The sequence below is a fragment of the Ammospiza nelsoni genome, chromosome 3, assembly GCF_027579445.1.
Source record: "Ammospiza nelsoni isolate bAmmNel1 chromosome 3, bAmmNel1.pri, whole genome shotgun sequence".
Taxonomy (NCBI): Eukaryota; Metazoa; Chordata; class Aves; order Passeriformes; family Passerellidae; genus Ammospiza; species Ammospiza nelsoni.
The window spans coordinates 21,775,795-21,799,770 of NC_080635.1; the positions used below are offsets into that span (position 1 = coordinate 21,775,795).

The window sequence follows — 23,976 nt, forward strand, 5'->3', positions numbered from 1 at the left end:
GTTACTAGCAAGAATAAGTTTCTGCATCATTGGTTAATAGTCCTTACACTATTGCAAAGATTAAGGGTCTCATCTACTGATTATTCACAAAAATTGTTTTGTTTTCCTTCCTTCCTTCCTTCCTTCTTCCTTCCTTCCTTCCTTCCTTCCTTCCTTCCTTCCTTCCTTCCTTCCTTCCGACACTTCCGACACTTCCGACACTTCCGACACTTCCGACACTTCCTTTCGACACTTCCTTCCGACCCTTCCTTCCTTCTGACACTTCCTTCCGACACTTCCGACACTTCCGACACTTCCGACACTTCCTTTCGACACTTCCTTCCGACCCTTCCTTCCTTCTGACACTTCCTTCCGACACTTCCTTCCGACACTTCCTTCCGACACTTCCCTGCCTACCATTCTTTCTTTTTCTCCCTTAATGGACAGACCTACAATGTTTTCAGCGATAACCACCTGGAGTACAGTGGTTTATCTCGCCAGTTCCTGTTCCGGCGCCTCGAGCCGTACACGCTGTACACGCTTGTGCTGGAGGCGTGCAATGCAGCAGGCTGCACTCGCTCTCCACCCCAGCCAGTGTGGACAGATGAAGCTCCCCCAGTGTCCCAGATGGCACCTGTAATCCAGGCAGTGAATGCCACCAACATCGAACTGAGCTGGCTGCAGCCGATTAATCCGAATGGAAAAATAATTCGCTACGAAGTTATTCACAGACACACAGAAGAGACTGTTGCAGGGCACGGAGCAACAACAGAAGATGAGAAAATTGTTTTCACAGAATGTAACACTGAAAGCAATACATTCACCTATAATGATAAAAGTTTACAGCCATGGACAAGGTATGAATACAAAATACGCACCTGGAATGCAGCAGGCTACACTGACAGCTCCTGGACAGTGGCAGAGACTAGTCAAACTGCCCCAAGGGGTCTTGCTGTCCCCACTTTATCCGTGGTCTCAGCCAACCCCCATAAAGTGCTCATATCCTGGACACCCCCAGCACAGCCCAATGGCATTCTCCAGTCATACAGGCTGCTGAAGAACGATGTGCTCTATCCCTTCAGCTTTGACTCTGCTACTCTCAGCTACGTGGATGAGGACTTGCTGCCCTACACGGTGTACAGCTACGCAGTGGTTGCCTGCACCATGGGGGGCTGCTCCACCAGTGAGCCAGCTGCAATACGGACACTGGAAGCAGCTCCTGCCTTGGTGGACCCCCCATCTCTGCAGGCTGTCAGTGCCACTCAAATCAGAGCATCCTGGGCACCTCCTCAAATACAAAATGGAGATATCACCAAGTACATATTGAAATTGGGGAATGAAGAGTATTATCCTGGAAACAGTTTGCAAATGCTGGTCTCTAACCTGCAGCCTTACACGCAGTACGATTTTGCATTGGTTGCCTGTACTGCTGGGGGCTGCACCTCTAGCACATCCCAGTCTGTGCTGACCATGGAGGCTCCACCATTAAATATGGAAGCTCCCAGGCTGCTGGTCATGGGCTCGGAGTCCATTGAAATCACATGGAAACTCCCAGATAAGCCCAATGGCAAAATCACGAGCTACGACCTAAGGAGGGATGGTGTGCTTGTTTACTCCGGTCTGGAAACTCGGTATCTCGATTTCACCCTGATGCCAGGCATGGAGTACAGCTACACTGTCACAGCAAATAACAGCCAGGGCAGCGTCACCAGTCCCTCAGCTCAGATAAAAACCAACCCCTCTGCTCCATCTGGCATGTTGCCTCCTAGGTTGCAGGCATGGTCTTCCAGTGAGATTTTGGTGGCCTGGGATCCTCCTATCAAAGTAAATGGTGACATTAAAAACTACACAATCTCGCTCCACAAGCCTGGTGAAACACGAAAGAAGACTTTTGACTTTGATGCTTCTCATGTTTCCTTTCTGAGACGGTCATACATAGTGGCACAGCTACAGCCCTACAGCAGGTAAGTCTGGAAGAACGCAATTGTTGAATAAATGTTGTGGGGTGGTGCAGTGGGCTGGCAGGCAGCTCAGACATCTTGCTTAAACAGATAGTCAGACCCATGGGATTGTTTGCTACAAAGTAAATAATAAAACAGGGATTTTTTCCTTTGAATTTATAGTAACACCAACTTTATATCATCTTGATGAAGTACATAGTGTTCACTTAGATTGTAATTTATAGAAGGGATAATTCAGCACTCTGGTATAGACTCCAAAACCTGCAATCTTGTACTGGTGTATCATTCACATGATGTCTGCTATGGAGAATAAATTGGGCTTTAGTTGACAAAATTCAGGGTGGGGAGACCAAAGTTGTGGTCATACACCATTCACAGGGTAGCTGAGCTGAAATTAATGGACCATGTTTGAACCCTTGAGCTGGAAACAAGTGATTTGTGATTAAGTGAAAGCTAAAACTTAAGAGTACCAGATTCTGCCACAGAAATGCACTTGATACTGAAGTAATATCATCCCCACTAATTCTTGATTATTTACCTGACCTTTCCTTATATATTTGTGTAGGCATAATTTGTGTGTGTTACATGGTTGATAAGTTTGTCTACTATTTACATATAACTAATCTAAATCCAAAGAGAGTAATAGAGGAGCTCTGCAGTTCTCAAATAACATCCAAATCAACTCTTACAATGAATCATCATTTTGCTTTATATCATCAAAATCAAAATTATTTTGATCACTTGACTCCTGCAGATGTTAACTGCTCTGAAAAAACCAAACCACACCCAAATTAAGAAGACAGTGTTCTTCCTCTTTGCCAGACAAGGCACAGCACATAACCCATGCGTTAATGCAAATTGCGTGCCTATAAAAAACTCCAAAGGAGAAATGAAGAGATCTGCGGATCTCACGCAGTGTTTGTATTTGTATGTGCAGCGTTTTAATCACCAGCTCCCCTGTGTGTTCCCCAGGTACGAGGTGCAGCTGCAGGCCTGCACGGAGCTGGGCTGTGCCTCCAGCGAGTGGGCATCGGCGCGGACGCTGGAGGCGCCGCCGGCAGCGCAGCCAGCCCCTCTCATTGAGGTACAAACGGCCCCCGGCTTCCAGTCCACGGCTTCCATCCTCTGGAGTGGCCCCAAGCACCCAAACGGGAAGATTTTGTACTATGAGCTTTACAGGAGGAGAACAACTCAAGCCCACGTAAATTTAGACCTCTCGCTGGTTTACAATGGTTCCTCAACCTCCTTCAAAGATGACCAGTTGCTGCCTTACACAGAGTACGAATATCAGGTGGGAATTGAAGCTATTTAGCAGCTCTGATTATGATTTCAGTGCACTTTGGGAACCTTACTTTACACTTGCAATGAGCATACACATCTCAATTCCAATGTTCATAGCATTGTGAAACCCACATGATTATTGTGAATGTATTTTAAAGAATTGAGAAGCTGGAAATAATTCCATACAAGCAATATATTCGTTCAGCATTTGTTTACCTTAGCAGTAGGTGCCCATGTATCATAGATGTTAAATGCTTGTGTACCCTCCAGAGCCTCTGCAAGTCTCTGTTGTGAGAAATTCTAGTTCTTAAAAGGCAGGTTTCTTCCCATTATTTTTTCTTTTTTTTTCCGTCCTCCCCAATCTATTATGAATTAATTTTTAATTTAGATCTTAGATTAATTTTAGATCTTAGAGCAGTTTACATCCAAAGGGACTGTTTCTCTTTAAATTAGTCATTAGAATGACAAGTACAATTTTTTGGTGGTTCAAAAGTGAATTTGCTGCTGATGGTTGGTGTTCTCATTTTGTTTAATATGTACCTGAAACAGTGCATTCCACCTCTTGAGCAAGGTGGAGCAATCTTTCTTTTACAGGTTCATTGGCTTTATAGGATCACAAGATAATTCATTCAGGTTGGAAGGGCTCTCAGGAGGCCATCCAGCCCAAATTTCTGCCCAAAGCAGGGTCAGTAAAGAGGTCAGATGATGTTTTGCAGGGCTTTATCCAGTTGCATCTTGAAAACCTTTGGGGAGAAGATTGTAACCTTACAGTCTGCTCCACTGCCTGACTGTCCTCATTGCAAGAAAGTTTTTTTATGTTCAGTCTGAACCTTTTTTGCTTGAACTTACACCTATTTTTTCTTCTCCCTTCCAACAAATACCATAGTAAAGAAGCAGTCTCCACCCCCCCCATCAGCCTGCCGGACAACTGCAATCAAGTCCCTCCAAAGCCATCTCTTGCCCAGGCTGAACAAGACAAGTCCCACAGCTTCTCTTTACAGGCACTTTTCCAACCCCCTGATTACCTTGGTGGCCTTCCACTGAAGTCACGCTCCCATTTATCAATATCTTTCTGTTATTTGGGGGCCAAAACATAAGAGACACTAAATAAAGGCAGGTAATCACTTCCTTTAATTGTCTGGCTGTGTTCTTGTGAAACAGCTCAGGATGCTGGCCATCTTTGCTGCCAGATAACTCTGCTGGCTCGTGTTCAGCTTTCTGCCTTTAGGTCCTTTGAAGCAGAGGTGCTCCCTAGTTGGTCAGTATTGCTGACCCTGTGATGCCGCAAGAAGTTATTCCTCCCCAAAAGCAGGACTTTGCATCTGTCTTGCTGAAATTCCTATTCTCTAAGGCCTTCTGACTGGCAGATCTGTCCTTCAGCATATCAACTGGTCCCTCCAGTTTGGTGTCATCTGCAGGTTTAATGAGAGCACACTGTATAGATCAGGTTCTTTGGTAGCTCTGCTCCACTGCTATTGCTTTATCCTTTTGAGTAGCCAGAAACCATGGAGAGTTAAACCTAAAAATTTGCTTTATCACATCAGTCTATCCAGCTGCTGCATGCACACGTGTCGTAGACTCATCAAGTCACGCAGTTTGGAAGGGACATCCAGAAGGCATCCAGCCTAACTCCCTGCTTAGGTCCAGATAGACCAGGCTCTCAGGGCTGTGTCCAGCTGAGTTTTGGATCAAGTTCTCTATGCTTGCAGATGCAAGGGTGGAGATTGTACAGCCTGTGTCAGCAGAGCTATTGTTAGACCAGATTTCCTTGCTGCTTTAGGCAGGATCTGTGGGGAATGTGAATGCAAGTGCAGATGGGGCTGAGTAGACAGTAAGCATCGGTAGCAGACCCAAACCATACTTGTTAGGAATCTTTCTTAGATGGAGAAAATCTCTCCAAGCTGGATGTTGTAGATATTGGCTATAGGATGTTCTCAGCTGGGCTAACTTTTAATTATCTCAGTCAGAAGCTGTGTTTTGGGAAGTGGATACCACAGAGTCTTTTTTCAGCCAACATTTTTAATGACTTATCAGTGACAGATAAAAAAAAAAAAGAAACTTCTTAATCAGATTCCTGTGCTTTATTGTGCTGTATTCAAGACTTAGCTTTTTATCTTGGTTCTTCTCCATAACTAGGCTAGGCTTTGGATTAGAACTCTAAATAATTTTTGGTTTTTTTCACCAGTGGCCATTTATTTCACCATGAGAAGTTTTTCAGTGCATGCATTTGTCTTCCATTTAAGTCACTTGCAGCAGTCCTCTGGGATGTATTCTGAGCTTCTCCATTGTTGACAATTTATATCTTGCCTGTGAGACAAGTTATTCATAAGTATAGGGCTTGGCTTTTGCTATTATGCTGATGAAACCCAGATTTATATTTCACTTAAACTGGATATTGATTCTCCTGTCTCTGTATTTGAGGCTTGTTTGCTGGACATAAAACTTTAAATGCAACTGAATTTCCTCCAGCAGAATGCAGTTAAAATCAAAGTGCTGTGCTGGGAGTCTCTCCAGCATTTTTGGAGATATTGAGATTTAGTTCAATGCTCTAATAGCTTCTTTGGACCTGAAATCAGGACTTTTGAATCTGGGCTTTTGGGGAATTTTTTCATTGGGTTTTGTTGGTTTGTTTTGTTGTTTTTTAATTTGTTTGTTTTCCTGGAAACTTCAGCTGAATATTAGGTTTTATAAAACCAGGTGCAGAAGCTGCAGTTCCAGAAATGATGATGTGAGTTTAGAAGCTCATGCTGACAGAAGAGACTATGCCCCCAAAAATGCTTAGGTCACTGTTCTTCAAGGAAGTACATTTAGACTTGAAAAGGCCAGTTCTGCATATTAGCACCTGCTGGTTTGCAGTGGGGTTTTAAGTGGCATACAGTGCCTATTTCCATACTTCAAACAAAACACTAAGATCTTGAAACTCCCTCTGTTGGTCTAGTTGTACATTTAGATACTTTCATCTTCTAGAGCATCTTTTAGGTATTTGTTGGAATTCTGCTTGATATCCCCAACTCTATTAACCATGTACTATTGTGTGATCTCCTGAAAATCCCCCTGATTAAAACAAACATTATCACTCATGAGGCCTGATGAGTTTGCAAGTGCAATCCTTTGTTTCCTGGAATATTTCTGAAACAGGAGTGTGTAGGCCCTCCTTGGGAATCATTGGAAGTGGTGTGCAGTGTTACCATACAGCAGCCTACAGAGTTAAACCTATTTTTCTCAGCTAAAGAAAAGCTCTTCTGAGCAGAGACTTGTGGCATTTAGTGCAAAGCAGAGCTCTCACAGTGTGGTGTGATTTCCATGCAAATGCAGTATCACTCCTCCACAATTACACTTAATTGTGTTCTAAAACTGCTTCTTTAGATTAATGGCTTAATGTCTTCCTGGTTTAGGACACATCCTTATTTCTATTTGGCAGGCACAGAACATGTAAAAGACAGAAAATTACAATTGTCCCTCATTGGAAAGGTTTATGGCTCCCTGCAGAGGTTTATTCTCCAAGAGGACTATGCAATGCACCAAGACAGGGCTGCAGTGCTGGAGGTGTCTCTGCAGAGGCTGCAGTGCCTCTGACCACTGTAAGAGGCACAGCATCCCTCCTGTGTGTGCAGAGTCCTTCTCACCCTCCTGTCACTGCAGCCACCTGAAGGGTCTAGGAAATACCCCGAGACACACCAGGGTAAATATGTGCTGGGTCCTCTCCAAGAGAAAACAAATGATATTCTGACTTTGGAGGGATAAAGAAGAAAAAAAAAAAGGATGCAAAGTCATGAAGACTAAGGACCAACTACATGGGGTGTGGAATAGGTTGGCCCCATTGGTCATTTTCCAATGCTAGGAAGGACACTTGGTTTACCAGCCTATCTGTCACATTGTTGGCTGAGCTCCAGCTTGTGCTGATTAGTTACTGACAAACAGGTCAGTGAGTTCTGCAGTTCAAAATCAGGTAAAACTGGTTTTCTGGTTGACCAGTGATGGATAGTTACCCATTTGTAATATCTCTCATAACTGATTCCTCTTCATCTTTAAATTCCCCATTTCTTCCCATCTCTCTGACAGAAAGATGCACTGCAAGACAGTGACATTAAAAATGTAGTTCTTTCTTCTATTCCCTTCTTGTTATTTTGTTTGTGAGACATTTTTCTTACAAGGTTTTTGTTTCCAGTTAAAGAGAATTTCTCGTAGTACATCTGCATTAGACTGCCACGCTTGACCTCAGCTTCTGAAGAATAAAGCAGACATAACCATATTGTTTCACTGATGCTATGATGATACCTAATCTAGATACCCTCTTGCAGAATGAGACACTTCCTTTCCCCTAGTAGAAAAGGGCCATTTGAAACAATGTAATTTTGTTCTTTAAGCCCCACCTCAGGCAGTGTGTTTCTTTTGTCAACATAATCTTAAATTCACATGTGTTGATGCAGTAAAACATTGAATTTTTTTCATTAAATTAAATATTAGACTGGATTTGTTGGCATCCAGGTTTACCAATGAGACTCTCACAGTGCCACTCATGCAGGACCCTCCTCAGTAAATTTTGGTTCTGACATATTCTAAACCATGGCAGGCTATCCTTTAAAAAGACATTAGTGTGAGTACCAGGGGAAAATATACTCCAGGGCTGTAGATATTTCCTTGATATGATTTCCTTGATTGTATCTTTTTATTTATGAGGCATAATTTATGACTGCTGAAAAGCAAACTAAAATGAGTGATGACTAACTGCAGCCAAAGTAATAAATCAGAAGCAAAGAAAGAAGTGGTGATTTTGATCGAATCTATTGAATTAGCTGTTGCCCTTAGCCATTACAGGTATTGGAAAGACCTTTTAATATCTGCTTATCTCTCTCATGGGAACTTGGTAACTATCTCATTATATACCCATAGGAAACAAATTATTTAATTTTCTATCTTTTAGAGTTAAACCTTTTTACATCTCTCATTAATTACTGGCATTATACTGTGTTATATGGAATGAGCTTTCTTTAAAATTTGGTAATTTTGTTTAAGTCCCAAAGTTTTTGCCTATTGTCTTTCCCTTTTCCAGAATGGGTTTAGTAGTTCTGTTATTAGCATTTGAGCAGTGGAGATGAATAGCAATGTTAAGAGGCTCTAATTAACACAGTGCTAGAAATGGGGATCTGAAATCTATCTCATTATATGTTTATGACCTCCATAAGGAGAGTAACAATGTTGAAGAGAGAAAAGTACGGGGCAATCTGAGAAGGGCCAATCAGGAAGCACACATGTGATTACTACCTTCTTGTTCCCCTGCTCTTGAATGAATGTGATACTTTCTTTTACCTTGCCTTTGCTCTGTCCACCATAAACTGCACCCACTTTTTAAACTTCCTGCTTTGCTAATACCTGCCTGATACTGAAGTGCCCAGATGTGAATACATTATCCTAATGCTGAATGCTAGATTTTGGTAGATAAGCTTTGTGCTCTGAGTTCTGCTGATATCACATAAGTAACTCCAAACTGGCCAGCCAGTACGACAGTCAGTTCACAAAGACTTGTTAAGGATGCTGCAATTGATGGTGAGAGGGAGGTTCTTTGGTTTTCTTTGATTTCAACCAGCCAAGATTGTGGCCTCTTCAATTGTCTTGAATGTTGCTGTCGGAACATAACCAAAAATTGAGGGTTGTGTTTCTGACTTAGCTGATGTCAGACCTTATGTGACCCTAAAGTATCTTCCTGTATTGGAAAAGAATTACACTGTGAAAACTCTGCATTTATGGAAAAGTTAGGCTAGAAATTGAACAAATCTAAGTCAAAAATGGAAAGCAAAGTCTCAAAGTAGTGCTGGGTCTTTGAGGTCTCCATGAAACAGCTTTAGAAAGAGAGGAGCAGTACAAACTTCTCTGCTACCATTTGTCTCGCATGTGCCAAGCTGTGCCAGTATTGAATTCTTTTTGGAAAGACCAGCAGTCACAGGTGTGTAGAGTCTTTGCTTACCATAAGAGCAGAGGTCCAAGTTGTACCTGACTCTTACACACAGAAGTAGAGTTACATGCACGTGTAAAAGGGTTGGCTTGGTCTGACCTTGTGGTTCCCAGAACCTACAGCCCTCCGTAGCTCCCTACAGCTCTGAGCAGTGCTCAAAGCCAGGGAGAGGTGGTGACTTACTAGTGAACCTTTTCTAAGGCAAAAGGCTGTTTTCTGAGTGTCTGAAGGAACTTGGTGCAAGCTGCTGACACATTCTGAGCTGAGATCCTGTCCCATCACAGACATACCTGTGACGGACCATAGACTAAGCACAGTGCAAAACGGCACAAGGCACCATGCCTGTTGGACATGCAGGGAGCCAGAAGCCACTGCTGGTTGGTATTCAGCTCTTTGGCTTGCTCTCTTGCAAGCAGAAAGGGTGAGAAGCATCTGGCCTCTGTGCTATGCACAGTATCCCAGCTCTTCCTGGCCTGGGGAAGTCAGGAGCAGCTCAGGACTGCTGCCTTCATTGAGGAGAGCTGCCCCCAGCACCCTTCTGCCTGCTGAGATCTCTGCAGCAAGGGACGGTTTCACATTCTCACAGGCTGCTCACTGCCTGAGGGTCCCCTTTGCAGGGGTTTGAGTTCAAAACAAAGTTTCCTTGATACAGATATGGGGCTTCAAGAGTGTTATAGCAGATGAATCTGTGTGGTTCAGGGATGGAAGTCATCTCATGGGCTTCTTCCACTGTCAGCACCTACAGTAATAACATCATTATTCTGTATCTATGACCAAGGTGATTTTGGTGCCCTTGTTTCTGCCCTTATTGCAGAAGCTGTTAGCTCTACTAGGCCTGAACAGGCTCACTGTGGTAAGATGACTCTTCTCAGAACGTCCTGCCCCGCTTCTCATAAGTTTTGCCCCTTCTTGCTGTGCTGGTGAACCTTCAGGTTGTACTGTGATCATTTTGAGCAACTGATCACAGGTTTCTTCCAGGAACAGGGATCTATGAAGGCTCTATTTATGACCAAAAAACCCCAAGCTTAGTTACCTGTAACTGGAATTCTTCAGTTCTCTGAATATATGCTCTCTAGAGAGTTTTCTCCCCTCTCTTCCCTCTCTGGCTCCACTTCAAAGTGCAGTCTGAGCCAGGGACCAGCAGATTGATAAAACATTAATTAGTGACCTTTGGTAGCTGATTTCAGAGCCCTCTCCTGGTTTTTAGGGACACTGCAGCCTTTAACAGCAACACATCTTTTGGCAGGGTGCTGAGCCATGCACCATGATGTCAGACTTAATGCTTTTTGAGGCAGAATATTCGAAAAGTCAAGATATAAGAAACTTTTCTTGGCTTTCTGCTTTTGTGTTTTGCCATTTAATACATCCCTCAGATGTGATTGCTTCTTGTTTGCTCCATGTTCCCTTGTGGTCTTTCATAACTGTAAGAAGGTAATACTGCTGCCTGTTAGGCTCTTTATATTTCTGTATGAATGTGATTAAATATTTGTGATGCTGATTATGTCACAATTTATTAAGATTGTCTATGACCTCAAAAAGCTTTTTACAGAAGCCTAAATATGAAATTTCAGTTTAACCAGACTAGCCAGGCAACATCTTCTATCCATGACTGTTTAGTGGTGTCGTCTTGAGAAGCCATGACGTCTGATTTTAAAGACACTGCTCATTGTGGTTTCTGTTGCCATGCTGCCCCATTTGTTTCCTGCAAAGAAGTGGCTAAACACCAGCATTTCCATCTGCAGTCAGTTCTGTGGATTTACTGTCCCAGGTTTCCAAACACTGACCAGGATTTACTTGGGCAGCAATTCTCACAGGGAAATATTTTTATAACCATCCATCCTTTTACAGATGGTTGAGCAGAAGCAAAGGGAGTTAAGGGACTCGAGCTTAGGTCAGTGTAAATCTGGAATTCAGATCCTCAGAAGTCCTGTTTAGCTGTCACAGCTGTCTCAGAAGCTGGCATTACAGATTCTCAGACACCAAGGGGGTTTCTGCTGGACGCATGTCTTGGCAGGGCTGAGTAGCTGGTGTCTGTCTAGAAAGCATGCTCAGACCATGTCTGTCTGTCAGGCCCACACAAACATCGCCATGACCTTGGCCTTTTTTTCCAGAGAGTTGGGCAAGGCATCCCAAGAACAGAGGGGTCATCCACCTGGGCATTCCCACTCCAGAGGGGCAGCAGGCCTGACTGCCTTTGGTGGAGCATGTGATTGAACCTCAATCACCTGACTCTTGAAGGAGTCCTTTAACCACTTAGCTGCAGTATGGAAGGGGATGAGCACAGAGTCACAGAATCTCCTGTGGAAGGGGATGCACAAGCATCATTGAGTCCAACTCCTGGCCCTGCACAAGTCACTCCAAGGGTCACACCATGTGCCTGAGCATTGTCCAAAGGCTCCCTGAATTCTGTCTGGCTTGGTGTTGTGACCACTTTCCTGAACTCTGTCTGGCTAGGTGTTGTGACCACTTTCCTGGAGAGCCTGTTCCATTGCCCAGTCACCCTGTGGGTGAAGAACCTTTCCTGATATCCAACCTAAAGCTCCTCTGACACCACTTTGTTCCCTTGGGTCACGTCACTGGTCACCAGAAGGCAGAGATTGGTGCCTGCCCCTTTGCTGCCCCTCACAAGGAAGCTGCAGGCTACAGTTAGGTGTCCCCTCAGTCTCTTCCAGGCTGCAGTGGTTTGGGATTGTTCTTACAAGATTATTATTAAAACCCCAGGCCACACTAATGACCCCAGACCTGGCAATGGGTGACAATAAACTGCTGTGTGTGAGGACAGCACCATCAGCTCAGGAAGGATTCTTGGAAGGGTGCTTAAGTACAAAAGGCCTTGTCACATTGTTCTCAGCTAAAAAGGAGATGAAAATGCCTCAGGAGCCAGGTAAGGAGTATCTGCATGTCACTGTCACCCCCCTGCTCACACAAGCAGGACATTCCTTCCTCAGCTGGGCTCCCAACCCATAACTGTGGTGTCTGATACAGGCCACTGCAGGGGTGAGGAGGGAAGGCAGCAATGCTTTTCCAACAACATTGCTGTTGCTTTTCTGGTTTCAGCCCATTCCCAGGCTCAAAGGAGACTTGTATGCACATCATGTTTCCATTATTCTGTGAACAGTTTTCAGGAAAGGGTGTGTCTTTGTCTCTATTTAAGCAATTCAAAGCCGCTGGCATCCAGTAATGAATGCAGCTGTGGAAGCAGAAGTCAGCACTGGGACAAGAGAAGGCATCCCCACTGTCATTATCCTACTTTTCTCTCTTTCCCAGAGGTGACTGTTCTGACAGTAGAAACATTCAGGAATTCCAAGCCTTCTGTTTTGTCTTTTACTTCCTCTGAAATGCACATCAGTCCTGCACAAAATATAAGACCAAACGAGATTATGGGGAACAGAGTGTCCCAGGGTCAGAGGGACTCCTCTCTGCCATAAATCTCCTAGTTCTGTTGCACAAGAGGACCACACACTGCTTGAGATGGGGAAGAAATCCTCACTCTGTTCTGTGACAATGAAGGGCCATTTCTGGTTCCTGGCCCTTTCCTAGTAATAGGAAGAGGCTCCTTGGGGAAGTGATCATGGCACGAAGCCTGAAAGAGTTCAAGAAGCATTTGAACAACACTCTTGGGTACACGGTGTGACTCTTGGTCCTTGGCAGGGCCAGGAGTTGGACTCAATCATTTTTGTGGATGCCTTCCAGCTCAGCTTATTCTGTGATTCTGTAAATTAAGGCTTCTTTCTGAAATACGAGGTATGGGACCTACAATAGATGAGGGATTGATGAAGAGGGGAGTCTCCATCCAACCCTCGGTGAAGTGTTTGCTTCCCAAATGAGTTGCATCCCTCTCTCCTCCAAAATTCCTTGGCAATTCCATTCTGAAGCTGAATTCCTGCGCTACACAGGAAGGCTCTGTTCCTAGCTCATCACCTTCACTCTAGCTGTGGCAGCTTGCTCAGCAGGTCAGGCCCAGCGCTGTTACACTCCGTGCTCATTGAGGCCACAGCCTGGATGTAACTGGAGCATTGAGCCCAGGTAAGCACTGAGCCAGTGCCAGTGCCACACTCAGAGCTGCTCTTTCCATGTGAGTTTTATTCTTTCCACAAAGAAATATGACCCTTGAAATGAATGACTGTGGGTAAATCTTTGTAGCAGCTGGAACTGAACTGAGATACAGGGTTTGACCTACTGCAGTAAAGTGAACAGTTTGACTTTATGAATAGTTCACAACAGAGATGTATTACTGATTCCACTGAAATGAAAGTGCTTTGGCTGAGCATTTATTGCAGGGCGTCATCTCTGCGTAGGATGGTTCTGTACATTACTGATGGAATCAGGCAGGATCTTTGGGTTTGTGATTGGCAGACCACAACCTTCAAAGACACTTTAGTTGTTTTTATCCCTTTTCCTTCCCCAGACTCCTTGTAAAGTGTCCTGTGTTCTTGGAAGTTATTATTGCAGTCTGGAAGGATTCAGGGTCAATTTTGAACACCTCTCACTTCTAAACCTCCTGTTTTTTTTCAAGACATAGTCCCACCATTCCCGTCCCCAGGACCAGTGCCCAAAGTAGATCACATAAGGATGTGTTTTACTGTAGTTAGAGCTGCTCAACATGAAAGCTTACTAAGGAATACTTACACTAAAAATCACTCAGACAGTCCTCTTGTATTGCCATTTAGATCTATCATTCTGATTGATCACTATGTGGTTGGCTAATATTGAGTCTAATTTAACCCTATATGCTCATGCATCCATCTATTCTGTCTATTGTTTCTGACATTCTACAAATTACTTACTCATGCAAATGATGACCTAAGGCAACCTTTTATGATATTCGTGTTTAATTATACAAATGCTTTTTGATAAATAAGATTATACATCCTTCCATATGTTTATTCAGTCCTTGATGAAAGCAAAATTTAATTTTCATGCAGATTTGTTGGAGAGTGTGTTTAATAAGTGCTGAGTTTTATGTAGTCTGCAGATCACTCTGGTTTTGGGTAGCTGACAAAATCAGTAGGCATAGTTCATAGAGACATGTGGGTTTTAATCAGGCCTAATTCAAGCTGCTAATTTTTGAAATTTTGGAACTGAAGTCATTGCCTTTGTGCTTATGCAATAAAGCAAATGTTGTGAAAATAAATGAGAGATGCCGAATTAATGACACACTTCAGTGGGCTTTATTTATATTACAAGTTACTGAAAATATTGCCAAATAACTGATACATTAACATTTTTAGGAGAGAGATGTTCCTGTAAAGCTCACTGGTTCTAATGAGTAACTTGAGTTTGGCTCGTGTGATTCAGTCAAGGTGAATGCAACTTTTAAGTGTCACCCAAGGCCAGGCTGAATTCATCGGGGCTACCTGCATACATGAAGAAAATGTGCAGAAGGGAGAAATTGTCAGGACCAGATATGAGTATCTTTGTTCAGATGTCTTTGAAAACACTGTTCTTGTTGATTGCAGCTCCTCCAGGAGTCCTCTTGGCATGGTGTGACACAGACCGGGGTAGGAATTCAGAGTGTGGGGATCAGGTATGAAGAAAACACGAGAGCACACACTGCCTGAGACATGACTTTTTCTTCTTTTCCCTAAGTATGGCAGTGGGAAATATTCCACCCTTCTGTTAAGAAATTACTGGGTCAGCACAGGTGCTGACTGGCCATCAAGGGGCATTTTCCAGGAGTGCCATTGTGCCGTGTTTCACCCAGTGTCAGTGGAGCTGCAGTAGCCCCTCTGGCTAACAGCAGGTGTTCTGTAGGCCTGGGCTCTTTGCTGACAGTTTCTTTGTTGTGTTGGAAGGTGTGGTCAGTGAACTCGGTGGGCCGGACGCCCAGCAGCTGGTCCCGCTGCCGGACAGGCCCTGCCCCGCCCGAGGGCCTGGGAGCTCCCCTCTTCAGCACCGTGGCGTCCACTGTGGCTGTGGTGAGCATCAGCCCCCCTCTGAAGCCTAACGGGGTGGTCAGTATCTACAGGCTGTTTTCTAATGATACCAGAGGGACTGATGTGGTGGTGAGTATTGTCAGCACTTTTTCTGTACTTCACTTGTATTTTCTAGCTTTAACAATTTTGTCATTACAAGCTGCTGCTGTTGGTCACAGACTGCCTTCCTCTCCTGGCCTCCCATGGTTAGCTGCTCTGCACTGCACTGTCCTGTCCGTGAGCTTAAGCTGTCTACTGATTTCACATTACCCATTTATTCCTTCCAGTGCACTTGGCTGCGGCTGTGTCTGATTCAGCCAGCTCGTCCCATTGGTGCCTGCATGGCCTTCCTTTTCCATTGCCTCACACCTGCCATGCTGCTGGCTTGGCTCTGCCTCTGCCTCTGGCATCAAGGAGTACCAAGTGCTTCCCTTTGCTTGCTTGACTCTCTTCTTCTTATTTTTTGCTGAACTCTGCTGAACCACATGCTGCCAAATGAGAGCAGATGTTGCCCCTTGTTGGTGTTTTCTACATATTTTTATTTCTTTGGCTTCAAAAAAGCTTTACCAACAAATGACTACAGCAGAAAGGTGAAGTGGCAGTTCCTGTGGGCAGTTTCAGAGCAGGGCACTGATTCCTTTGCCAGAACTGCCAGGTCTCCCTTGATGAGCTTAGGAAAGTTTCCTAACAGGCTCACCCAGCACAACGTCTGTTTGAATGCAGAAGAGCATTGTGTTGGCTCTTGACTCAGAAGCTCCTACCAGAGAGCACATTCTCCTGTCTGGGAGTCACCTGACCCACCAGACACATTGGTGTCATGCTGCCCAGCTCTGTTTCTTGCATCCACATTGAGGAAGCTTGTGACATATGCATGATTATTTGCCAACACATTTATCATGGAACTATTTTCCACATTAATTTATTTTCTGCTTCAGTACCACTTATCCCAGAGTCTTTCTTTAATGGCTTTCAGCTTCTCTGTTGCTGAGAATGACATTTGCAGTTGACATACAGTGGTCACAGCTCAACTAAAGATGTCCTGAGGCCCCTGATGGCATGGTCTTTTCCTTTGCAGAGCGTCCTTTAACTTCATAATGGGAGAAAAACACAGAGTTCCCATTACACAACAGATGCATTAGTGTCACACTTAAAGAACATGCAGAATCTCCTGCCCCTCTTCTTCTGGGGTTAATTCACCTCCATAACTCTTATTTAGTACTTGTGCTGCTTGAAGCTGTGACAAGTTCCCTCTTCATTTTCACAGCTGTCAGAAGGGACTGCCACCCAGCAGACAATACACGGGCTAAAGCCTTTCACCACGTACTCCATTGGCGTGGAGGCCTGCACCTGTTTCAATTGCTGCAGCAAAGGGCCCATGGCTGAGTTCACCACGCAGCCAGCTCCGCCCTCGGAGCAGCCTCCGCCGCAGATCCGCACCGTGACCTCCAGGAACGCCTCTTTCCAGTGGAGCGCCCCGCAGTCACCCAACGGCATCGTCACCAGGTAGGAGCTGCCCCCCAGCTGAACTGCACACCACCTCGGCTGGAGCTAGTGCCAGAACAGTGTGAGCTGGAATTCCATGGCTGAGGGCACTGAACAGTTGTGGCAGTCACACACCTTCCTTGTCATAGTGATGGTGACATTCCCTGTAGCCTGAGCACTTTCTGAGAAGTTTTTACATGCAGTGATTGCTTTTCTCCTGAGCAGGATACTGGGGAGGATAAAGGTGGAGAGGATGAGCTATTGTGAGTGGAGATGATTGTCTGGCAGCTGTGGTTGTGTAATGAAATAGTTGTGAGTTCAGCTGGCAGTGATGAGAGAGCTGCAACTGGAGTTTCTTAGGCAAAAATCCTGACTTGCAGAAGAGGGCAGCAAGGTAACAGGCATCAACAGTGAGTGTGACTTAACTACCACAACTGCCCAGTTATCTGACAGTTAGGACCAAAATCTCCAAGAGAAAAACTGGGAAAAGGTCTGTTTTCTTCTCCAGTAGCCAGACAGACAGCAGTTAGGACAAAATGTGGGATTGGCTTTTATGTTTTAGGGCCCTTCCTTCATCACAATCTCAACTTTGTTCTCAGCTATGAGCTCCACGTGTACATGGCGTGTCCTCTGAACCTACAGCCAGCAGTGAAGGCTTGCAGTCCTGGCCCAACTGAGGTGAAGTACACAGGGAAAGGACAGAGTGCCAACGTGTCCAACCTGGAGCCTTACACAACCTACAACCTGCGAGTTGTGTCCTACAACTCCGTTGGCAGTAGCGCCTCTGAATGGATCGGATTCACTACGGAAAAGGAGCGTGAGTATGAGAAATGGTTCACTGACCAGTCATGCCTGTCTCTGAGAGCCAAATTACTTCCTCACCTCTGGGAGAGAGGACATCCCCAGAAACCTCTTCTTCCCTGTCCCTGGTCACTGTGTCTCTGCTGAACATTCATTGAAATTCTGCTCTGGGGCTTAACTGCTCATTCCTTCAAAAATATTTCTTTGCTCATCATCTGATGTCACATCCTCTATCGTGGGAGCCTGGAAACCTTTTATTTTACTGAAAATGGGCAGCAAAGCTGCAGAACATAAAATGTTTTAAGTATTACCAGAAGGCTGGTGTGTAGTAATAAAAATAACGCCATAAATAATCACTTGGAAAAGTGGAGATCTTGAAAGAGACCTGGTGATTGTTTTCAGGAACAATCTTATTGTCCTAATTCATGCCACACGTCTGCTAGGATTCATAAAAGTTTTCCTTGGATACCATCTGAATAACTGTATGCTTGTGAACACTGAAGTAAGAATTTTTGCTGTCCAACCACTGCAGGCAGTGCTTTAAGGCCATGTGGTGGTATGCATGGAAATTAAACATGCAGGACCTGTGCCTACAGGCAGAATAGATTTTGCCATCAAAACTGAATTTGTAGTAGTCTAACATCAGCTTTTATTAAAAAGATCTATAATGCTGTAGCCAGAGTCATTCCATAACAGATGAGTTGGGCATTTCATCTCAGTCTGTCAGGTCAGGGCAAAGACAATGTTCACTTTTTATCTCATGTCAGGATTTCAGAATCACCTTTCTAAAAATCCGTTTTGCATCATTTCATAGTTCTGCCAAGTAATTACTCAAAATCTGTAATCTGATACATCCTTAGCTGAAAGTTTCAGGTGGAACAGGCCCAGATTTTTTTAATGTTACCACTGGGAAAAAAAAAAACCACACCAAAAACAAAGGAAAAAAAACCACAAAAAGACAACCAGCCAACCAAAAAACAAACAAACAAAAGAAAGATCCCTTATGTCCAAAGCTGTATTTTATTAAATTGCAAGTTAAGAGGCTGGAAAATGATTATGAACTTTTAAATTGAGAAAATTCATAAGGAACTGGTGAGACACATAGAACAAAAGGATTCAAAAGCAAATTTTAATCCCCCACCCACTAGATCCAAAGTCCTCTTCTTTCAGTCTTGCTTTTCTTGCCTTGCTGACCTCTTCACACCAGGTTTGCAGAGTCGCTCTGACTGCCTCCTTCCTTGAGTCTCTCTGACTGCTTCCTCTTGCCTTGAAGGCTTGCTTTAGTGACAGTGGGCAATTAGCAGCAAAGTGCAGCTGGACAAGCAGCTTTCTTGTGAGCAAAACAGCAAATACCAAATATGGGGCAGATGGCTTAATGGCAGCACCACAAGAAAGGACCACCTCAAACTTAAATGAAGTTTTTTTCAGCAAGCTGTTGAGCCCAACTGATGAACTCTTCCTCCCTGAAGTGAGTTCTGGGTTTCTTTTCTGTTTGCCTGCCATCTGTTCTCATTTTTCTGAAACCTCATGTTTTCATGTATGCGCACGTGTTTAAGATGATCTCAGCAATTTCTTGGGGCTTGCAAAAGAACCCTCTTCATAGCAGCTCCCACAGCCCAGCCTGCTGCAGTCAGGCTTTCACAACCTCCTGTGTCTCCCTGTCCTCTGCCTTAAGCTGGAACTTAATTTATAGTTTTAGTGTCAGTACCACATACACAAAGGCAAAGGGAGGGAGTCCAATATTTGATTTCAGGATATATCTCTGCTTTCTCAGTGCAGAGGCTGGCATGCTACATCAGCTTTTTCTGTTCACCCTGTATCTTCCCTAATCATACACATGGATATGAGAGAGGGGGGGAGTGCATGAGGCAGAGAGCTTGTGTTCTGGAGAATCTCTTTCTCTTGGCTGTATAACTCACAAAATCACTTCTAGCCTATTGGCTAGAAATTCACAGAACTGATCTCTTTTTCCTTGTCCCGCAGCACCTCGGTACATGGCTCCGTTCTCTGTGGTCAGCAATTTATCCGTTATCCACATTGACTGGAGCCGCACCTTCGTGCTGAACGGGCGCCTGAAGGAGTACGCGCTGACGGAGAGCGGGCAGCGCATCTACAGCGGCTTCGACACCGAGCTCTACTTGCCAAGGACATCTGACAAAAGTCAGTTTCCCACAGCTTCCTCTCCGGGAGAGTCTGTTGAGTGAAATTAATAGTATTGTATGCTGAACTTTAAAAAAAATTTCTCCATTGCAATCCCAAGCTAAGACCAAAGGAGCATACAGCCACACCAAAAAAATATCTAAAAAACATCTTTAAAAAGAATTCCATGGAGCTAAGCTTTCTCTTTGTCTCGGTTTGGAAGACAGGAGTCTACTAAGGAAGGCAGGAACCTCTTCTGAAATGGAGAATGTAAACCCTCCCCACCCCTCCAAATTGCTATAAATTTTAAATTAAGGGGCACTCAGGCAAAAATATGGGAGCAAGAATAACAGTTCTTTAATAGAGAAGAAAAAATAACAGGATAAAATAAACAATGCAGTGCACTAGAACAACACTGGCAGAGTCAGAACTCAACCTGACAGCCTGTGGGTTAGGGTGTTGGTAGCAGTCCAATTGGAAATGTGGCTGCTGACCTCCTGGAGTGTCAGGTGTGGTTCTGTTGGAGCAGGGATCCTGCAGAAAAAGGTGTAGTCTTCCTCTGAAGGTCCAGTGGAAGAAGAGGCAGCTGCTGTTCCTCTGGGAAATCCCATGGAGAAGCCTTGCTGGTGTTCCAGAACCTCCAGATTATATCTGGGTAGGAATGCTTGGCTCCTCCCTCTGGGTGGAACATCTCACAATGGGATGTTTCAGGTCTTATCAGTCATGCAGTGCCATTCAATAGCCTGTTATCAGCAGATGTCCCCTCTCGAGGGAGGAATGGTTGTTCTGTTTTGATGACGTTGGAATGTCATATGTCAAAGAATTCTGTAATTTATTTTTTGTCTTACTGATTACTGCAATGGTGCTAATGCTTTATTTGTTTTAATTCAAATGTTCTTAATATGTTTGTTTTAGCCATGAATGAAGTATGAGGGATTTAGGGCGAAGTGGTGAAAAAACTGAAAGTTGCCAGAAATATTGGAAAAGGAAGAATTTAGTAGTGAAAGAGGAACATAATTTGTAGCAACATCGTAGTGATGATTGCTTATGATCTGCCCTGATTCATAGTTTAGAATTTCAATACCAATGTGTAAAGAATTGTGAAGCTCTGATACGGGGTTTGGGTGGATTATGATGGGTTATGTGCTATTCCTGCCTTGTTTTTTTAGACCTGCCTGTTTTCTGGTAAATAATGGTGAAAAGTAGCACCTAAATAATTTTTATTTCTGCTGCTGACAGTATTTTCTAATTTCTTTTGCTCAGCCTTTTTGTTTCAAGTGACCTGCATCACTGATGAAGGGAGTGCCATGACACCAGTCATCAAGTACAACGCTGGAGAGGGAGTTGGTAAATACATGAAGAAATTACCTAGCACCTGTTCATTTGATGTGTTTGTGCTTGAAATTTGGTATTAGTGCATGCCAGGCAGGATGGCATCTCACTGCAGGAGCTTCCTTAGTGCCTTGTTTATGAGGTATGTAGGTAGGTAATGTGCTTTTTTTGCCTTATATGGATTTCTGTTCTTTACATCACAGAATTATTGAGTCCTTTAGGTTGCAAAGGACCTTTAAGATCATTGAGTCCAACTATCATAGAATCATAAAATGGTTGGGTTGGAGCTTCCAGCCCCCTGCCATGCAGGACAACTTCCACTAGACCAGGTTTCTCAAAGCCCCATTCTGCCTGGCCTTGAACACTTCCAGGGGTAGGACAATTCTCATTATTATCTTCAGATCTTCTCCTAAGATATGTACTATTCTTTCTTTTGTTTTTACCTAAGTATATTGCTCCAAAATGCTATGCTTTTTTCTGCTAAGTTTCTTGTTTGAGCTATTTCTAACTGAATCAATTAACTGGTTTAATTAAGTTCTTTTTTATGTGGCATCTTGTTCAGCCTTTTAAAATAAATCTGCCTTATATTTGCAATTAGTCTTTACTCTGCATTTCCCTTATATCCCTTTTCATGCTTTCACTCCATTATCCTGCAGAATTTCAGGCAAGGCTGCCTTAAAGGCATTATAAAATCTTCCCAGTTGCTCTGCATCCGCCACCTTCCACACTCTGTCCCTTTGTTCTTTTGATTGCTGCTTTTACCCAGAGTCTATTGAAAACTTGAATGGCACTGTGGGCAACTTGCAGAGGAGGCTTGCAAGCAAAGGTGTTGAAAATTCCTTGGCCAAGAGTTTGGTTATATATGTAGGATTCCAATTAACCAGGAAATACTGTCACTGAGATTTCTTACGCTTTTGTTGTGTATAAGCAAAGCCAACCAAGTGACTGGTTTGTTTTCTGGCAGGTGAGGCAAAGGACTAGTAAAATTTTTCATGTTGCTTGCATTTGTATAATGTGTTAAAACCTTCCTCCCTCTCTTTTGTTAATTGCACAGGCCTGTAACTGCACAGTTGTTCTGTAGAGAATGTCCTCTATCTGTACTGCTCTGAAATTACTGTAGTAATTTCCACTCTTCAAGGTTACTTGGAGAACCCTTTTTTCCTCACATTCCACCACCACCACCTCCTTTCAGAAGAGCTGCTGATGCAGTGGTGATTTCCAGCCTAAGCAGCAATGCCAGAGCTTTAAGCAGGGTCTCTTGAGGGCAGTAAGTTTTTTATTGCAGCCCGCTAGCATATTGAACCATTATGCCACCTTGAACATAAGTGCAAATAAGCACATGACGACAAAATTACTTAAATTTCTGCCTAATTTATTAGCGAGGAAAGGGATGGCATATTGTTAAATGCTTCTTGAAATAACTGTCCCTTTCTCCCCTAATCCCTCTTTTTACAGGTCTGATCTTGACAACACCTGGAGAGAAGGACAAAGCAGAGTCCAAACATGCAAAATTCTACAACGAGTTGTGGTTTGCAGTGCTGATGGTAGTTCTAGGTTTGATCCTCTTGGCTATTCTTCTCTCCTTAATTCTTCAGAGGAAGGTCCACAAGCAACCCTATGCACGAGACAGGCCTCCTTTAGTTCCACTCCAGAAAAGAACGTCACCAATGAGTGTGTATTCATCAGGTGAAACCCATCCGGTATGTTTGGAAAAATGCAACCAGTGTATATCCCTGATACCTGCCCTGTCACACACACACACACACACACACACACACTTTTTCTTCCTCCTTCCAGCAGTTTGTTGAACACTTGGTTACCAAGTGGAGGCTGTTCAGTGTAGGGAAAGGGCTGTCTGGTCCCGTATGGTTCCATGTGGGCACACCAAGCAGGGTTACAAGAGCTTAGTCCGAACAGAGCTCTGGGACACCTGGTCTGCAGGCCCTGAAATGCTTCTGATGCCCAAGACAAACTTTGGATCTGGAGTCACAGGAAATGCAATGCCATTGCTGTCACCTCACATTAGCTGACATCTTCAGTAGGTCTGAGAAGTCTTTGGCATGCTGTGAGAAGGTAGATGACAAAATGTGCTTTTTCAGAGGAACCTTTCATGAGTTCCCAGCTTCCTGCTGTGCATGGCTAACCAGGATCAATCTGGCAGTCTTTGTCAGGTATCCAGGAGATATGCCTGCAAAGAACAAGACTTAGGGAGAGGCTTTATTTCTTGCCAGTATCCATCTACCACCCAGCTGGACTGCTCTAGGACAAGCTGCATGCCAGGAAGGTTTGGAGTAAAGTGAGAGTAATCAGGGAAAAAGCTTGAAAACTTCACAAAATGAATGTGTGTTTTTGCACATGGACCCACATTGTGGCCATCAGAGTGGTGGGAGGAGGGCTGCTGGGAAGTGATAAAGAGGAAGGCTCTTTTTATTCTGAGAAGTTATAACTCTGAAAAAGAACACATAAAAAACATGTTCCGTCATGTAGCAGAGAAGTAGCGCTATCCTACCCCTTGAAAAAACACAACAAAAGGAATATGGCAGTTGTTATGGGATTGAGAATGGGAGCAGCCATGCCTTCCATTTTCATGCTTCTTCCAGGCACAGGCCATGAAATGATTCTTCTTGTCACTTCTCAGCTTCTTTTTCCCGTGAGCACCATCAAGCAGCATAGTGACTCCTGCATCCTTCACGCATTCTGTTCCTTCTTGTCTTGGTGCCAAGACACTGCATCTGTGCCTCAACCAAGAAGCTCTTGGAAACAATGGGATTTCCAGTGTGCCCCTTCTCCTGGCAAAGGCTAAGAGCATAAGAAACTTTTTTTTTTGGTCTCATGGTTTTGATTCCTTTTCTTCTACAGTCTGTCATCTTGTGTTATTCCTCCTGACTTTAAAATGTCTTTGCTGTTGGCATGCCTGCACAATTCTTTTCCATGTTCCTGCTCTTTCTTTTATTTTCTTTTTTTTTTTCTTTATTTTTCTTTTTCCAGCAGCTCATGGACTTAATAGAAAGAAAGATTTTTAGTGCAGCAGTTGAAGGACTGATCTGAGAAGTTAGGGTAGAGCTATTATGGAGTGGCAAATTTGCTTATTTTACAATTGTTAGTGAGGTCATGGCAAGCAATGCTGGCTGCG

The 23,976-nt window shown here is 43.9% G+C and overlaps 1 protein-coding gene across 1 annotated transcript in view; it reads left to right on the top strand.

The window, feature by feature from the left end:
- USH2A (usherin) overlaps positions 1-23,976 on the top strand; it is a 372,326-nt gene that overhangs the window by 341,192 nt on the left and 7,158 nt on the right. Inside the window, exons 62-69 of the mRNA XM_059467734.1 lie at positions 427-1,943; positions 2,913-3,231; positions 14,970-15,179; positions 16,354-16,592; positions 17,171-17,388; positions 19,356-19,532; positions 20,775-20,858; positions 22,299-22,543. Coding sequence (XP_059323717.1) covers positions 427-1,943; positions 2,913-3,231; positions 14,970-15,179; positions 16,354-16,592; positions 17,171-17,388; positions 19,356-19,532; positions 20,775-20,858; positions 22,299-22,543 — 3,009 coding nt within the window. The remainder of the gene's footprint in view (positions 1-426; positions 1,944-2,912; positions 3,232-14,969; positions 15,180-16,353; positions 16,593-17,170; positions 17,389-19,355; positions 19,533-20,774; positions 20,859-22,298; positions 22,544-23,976) is intronic.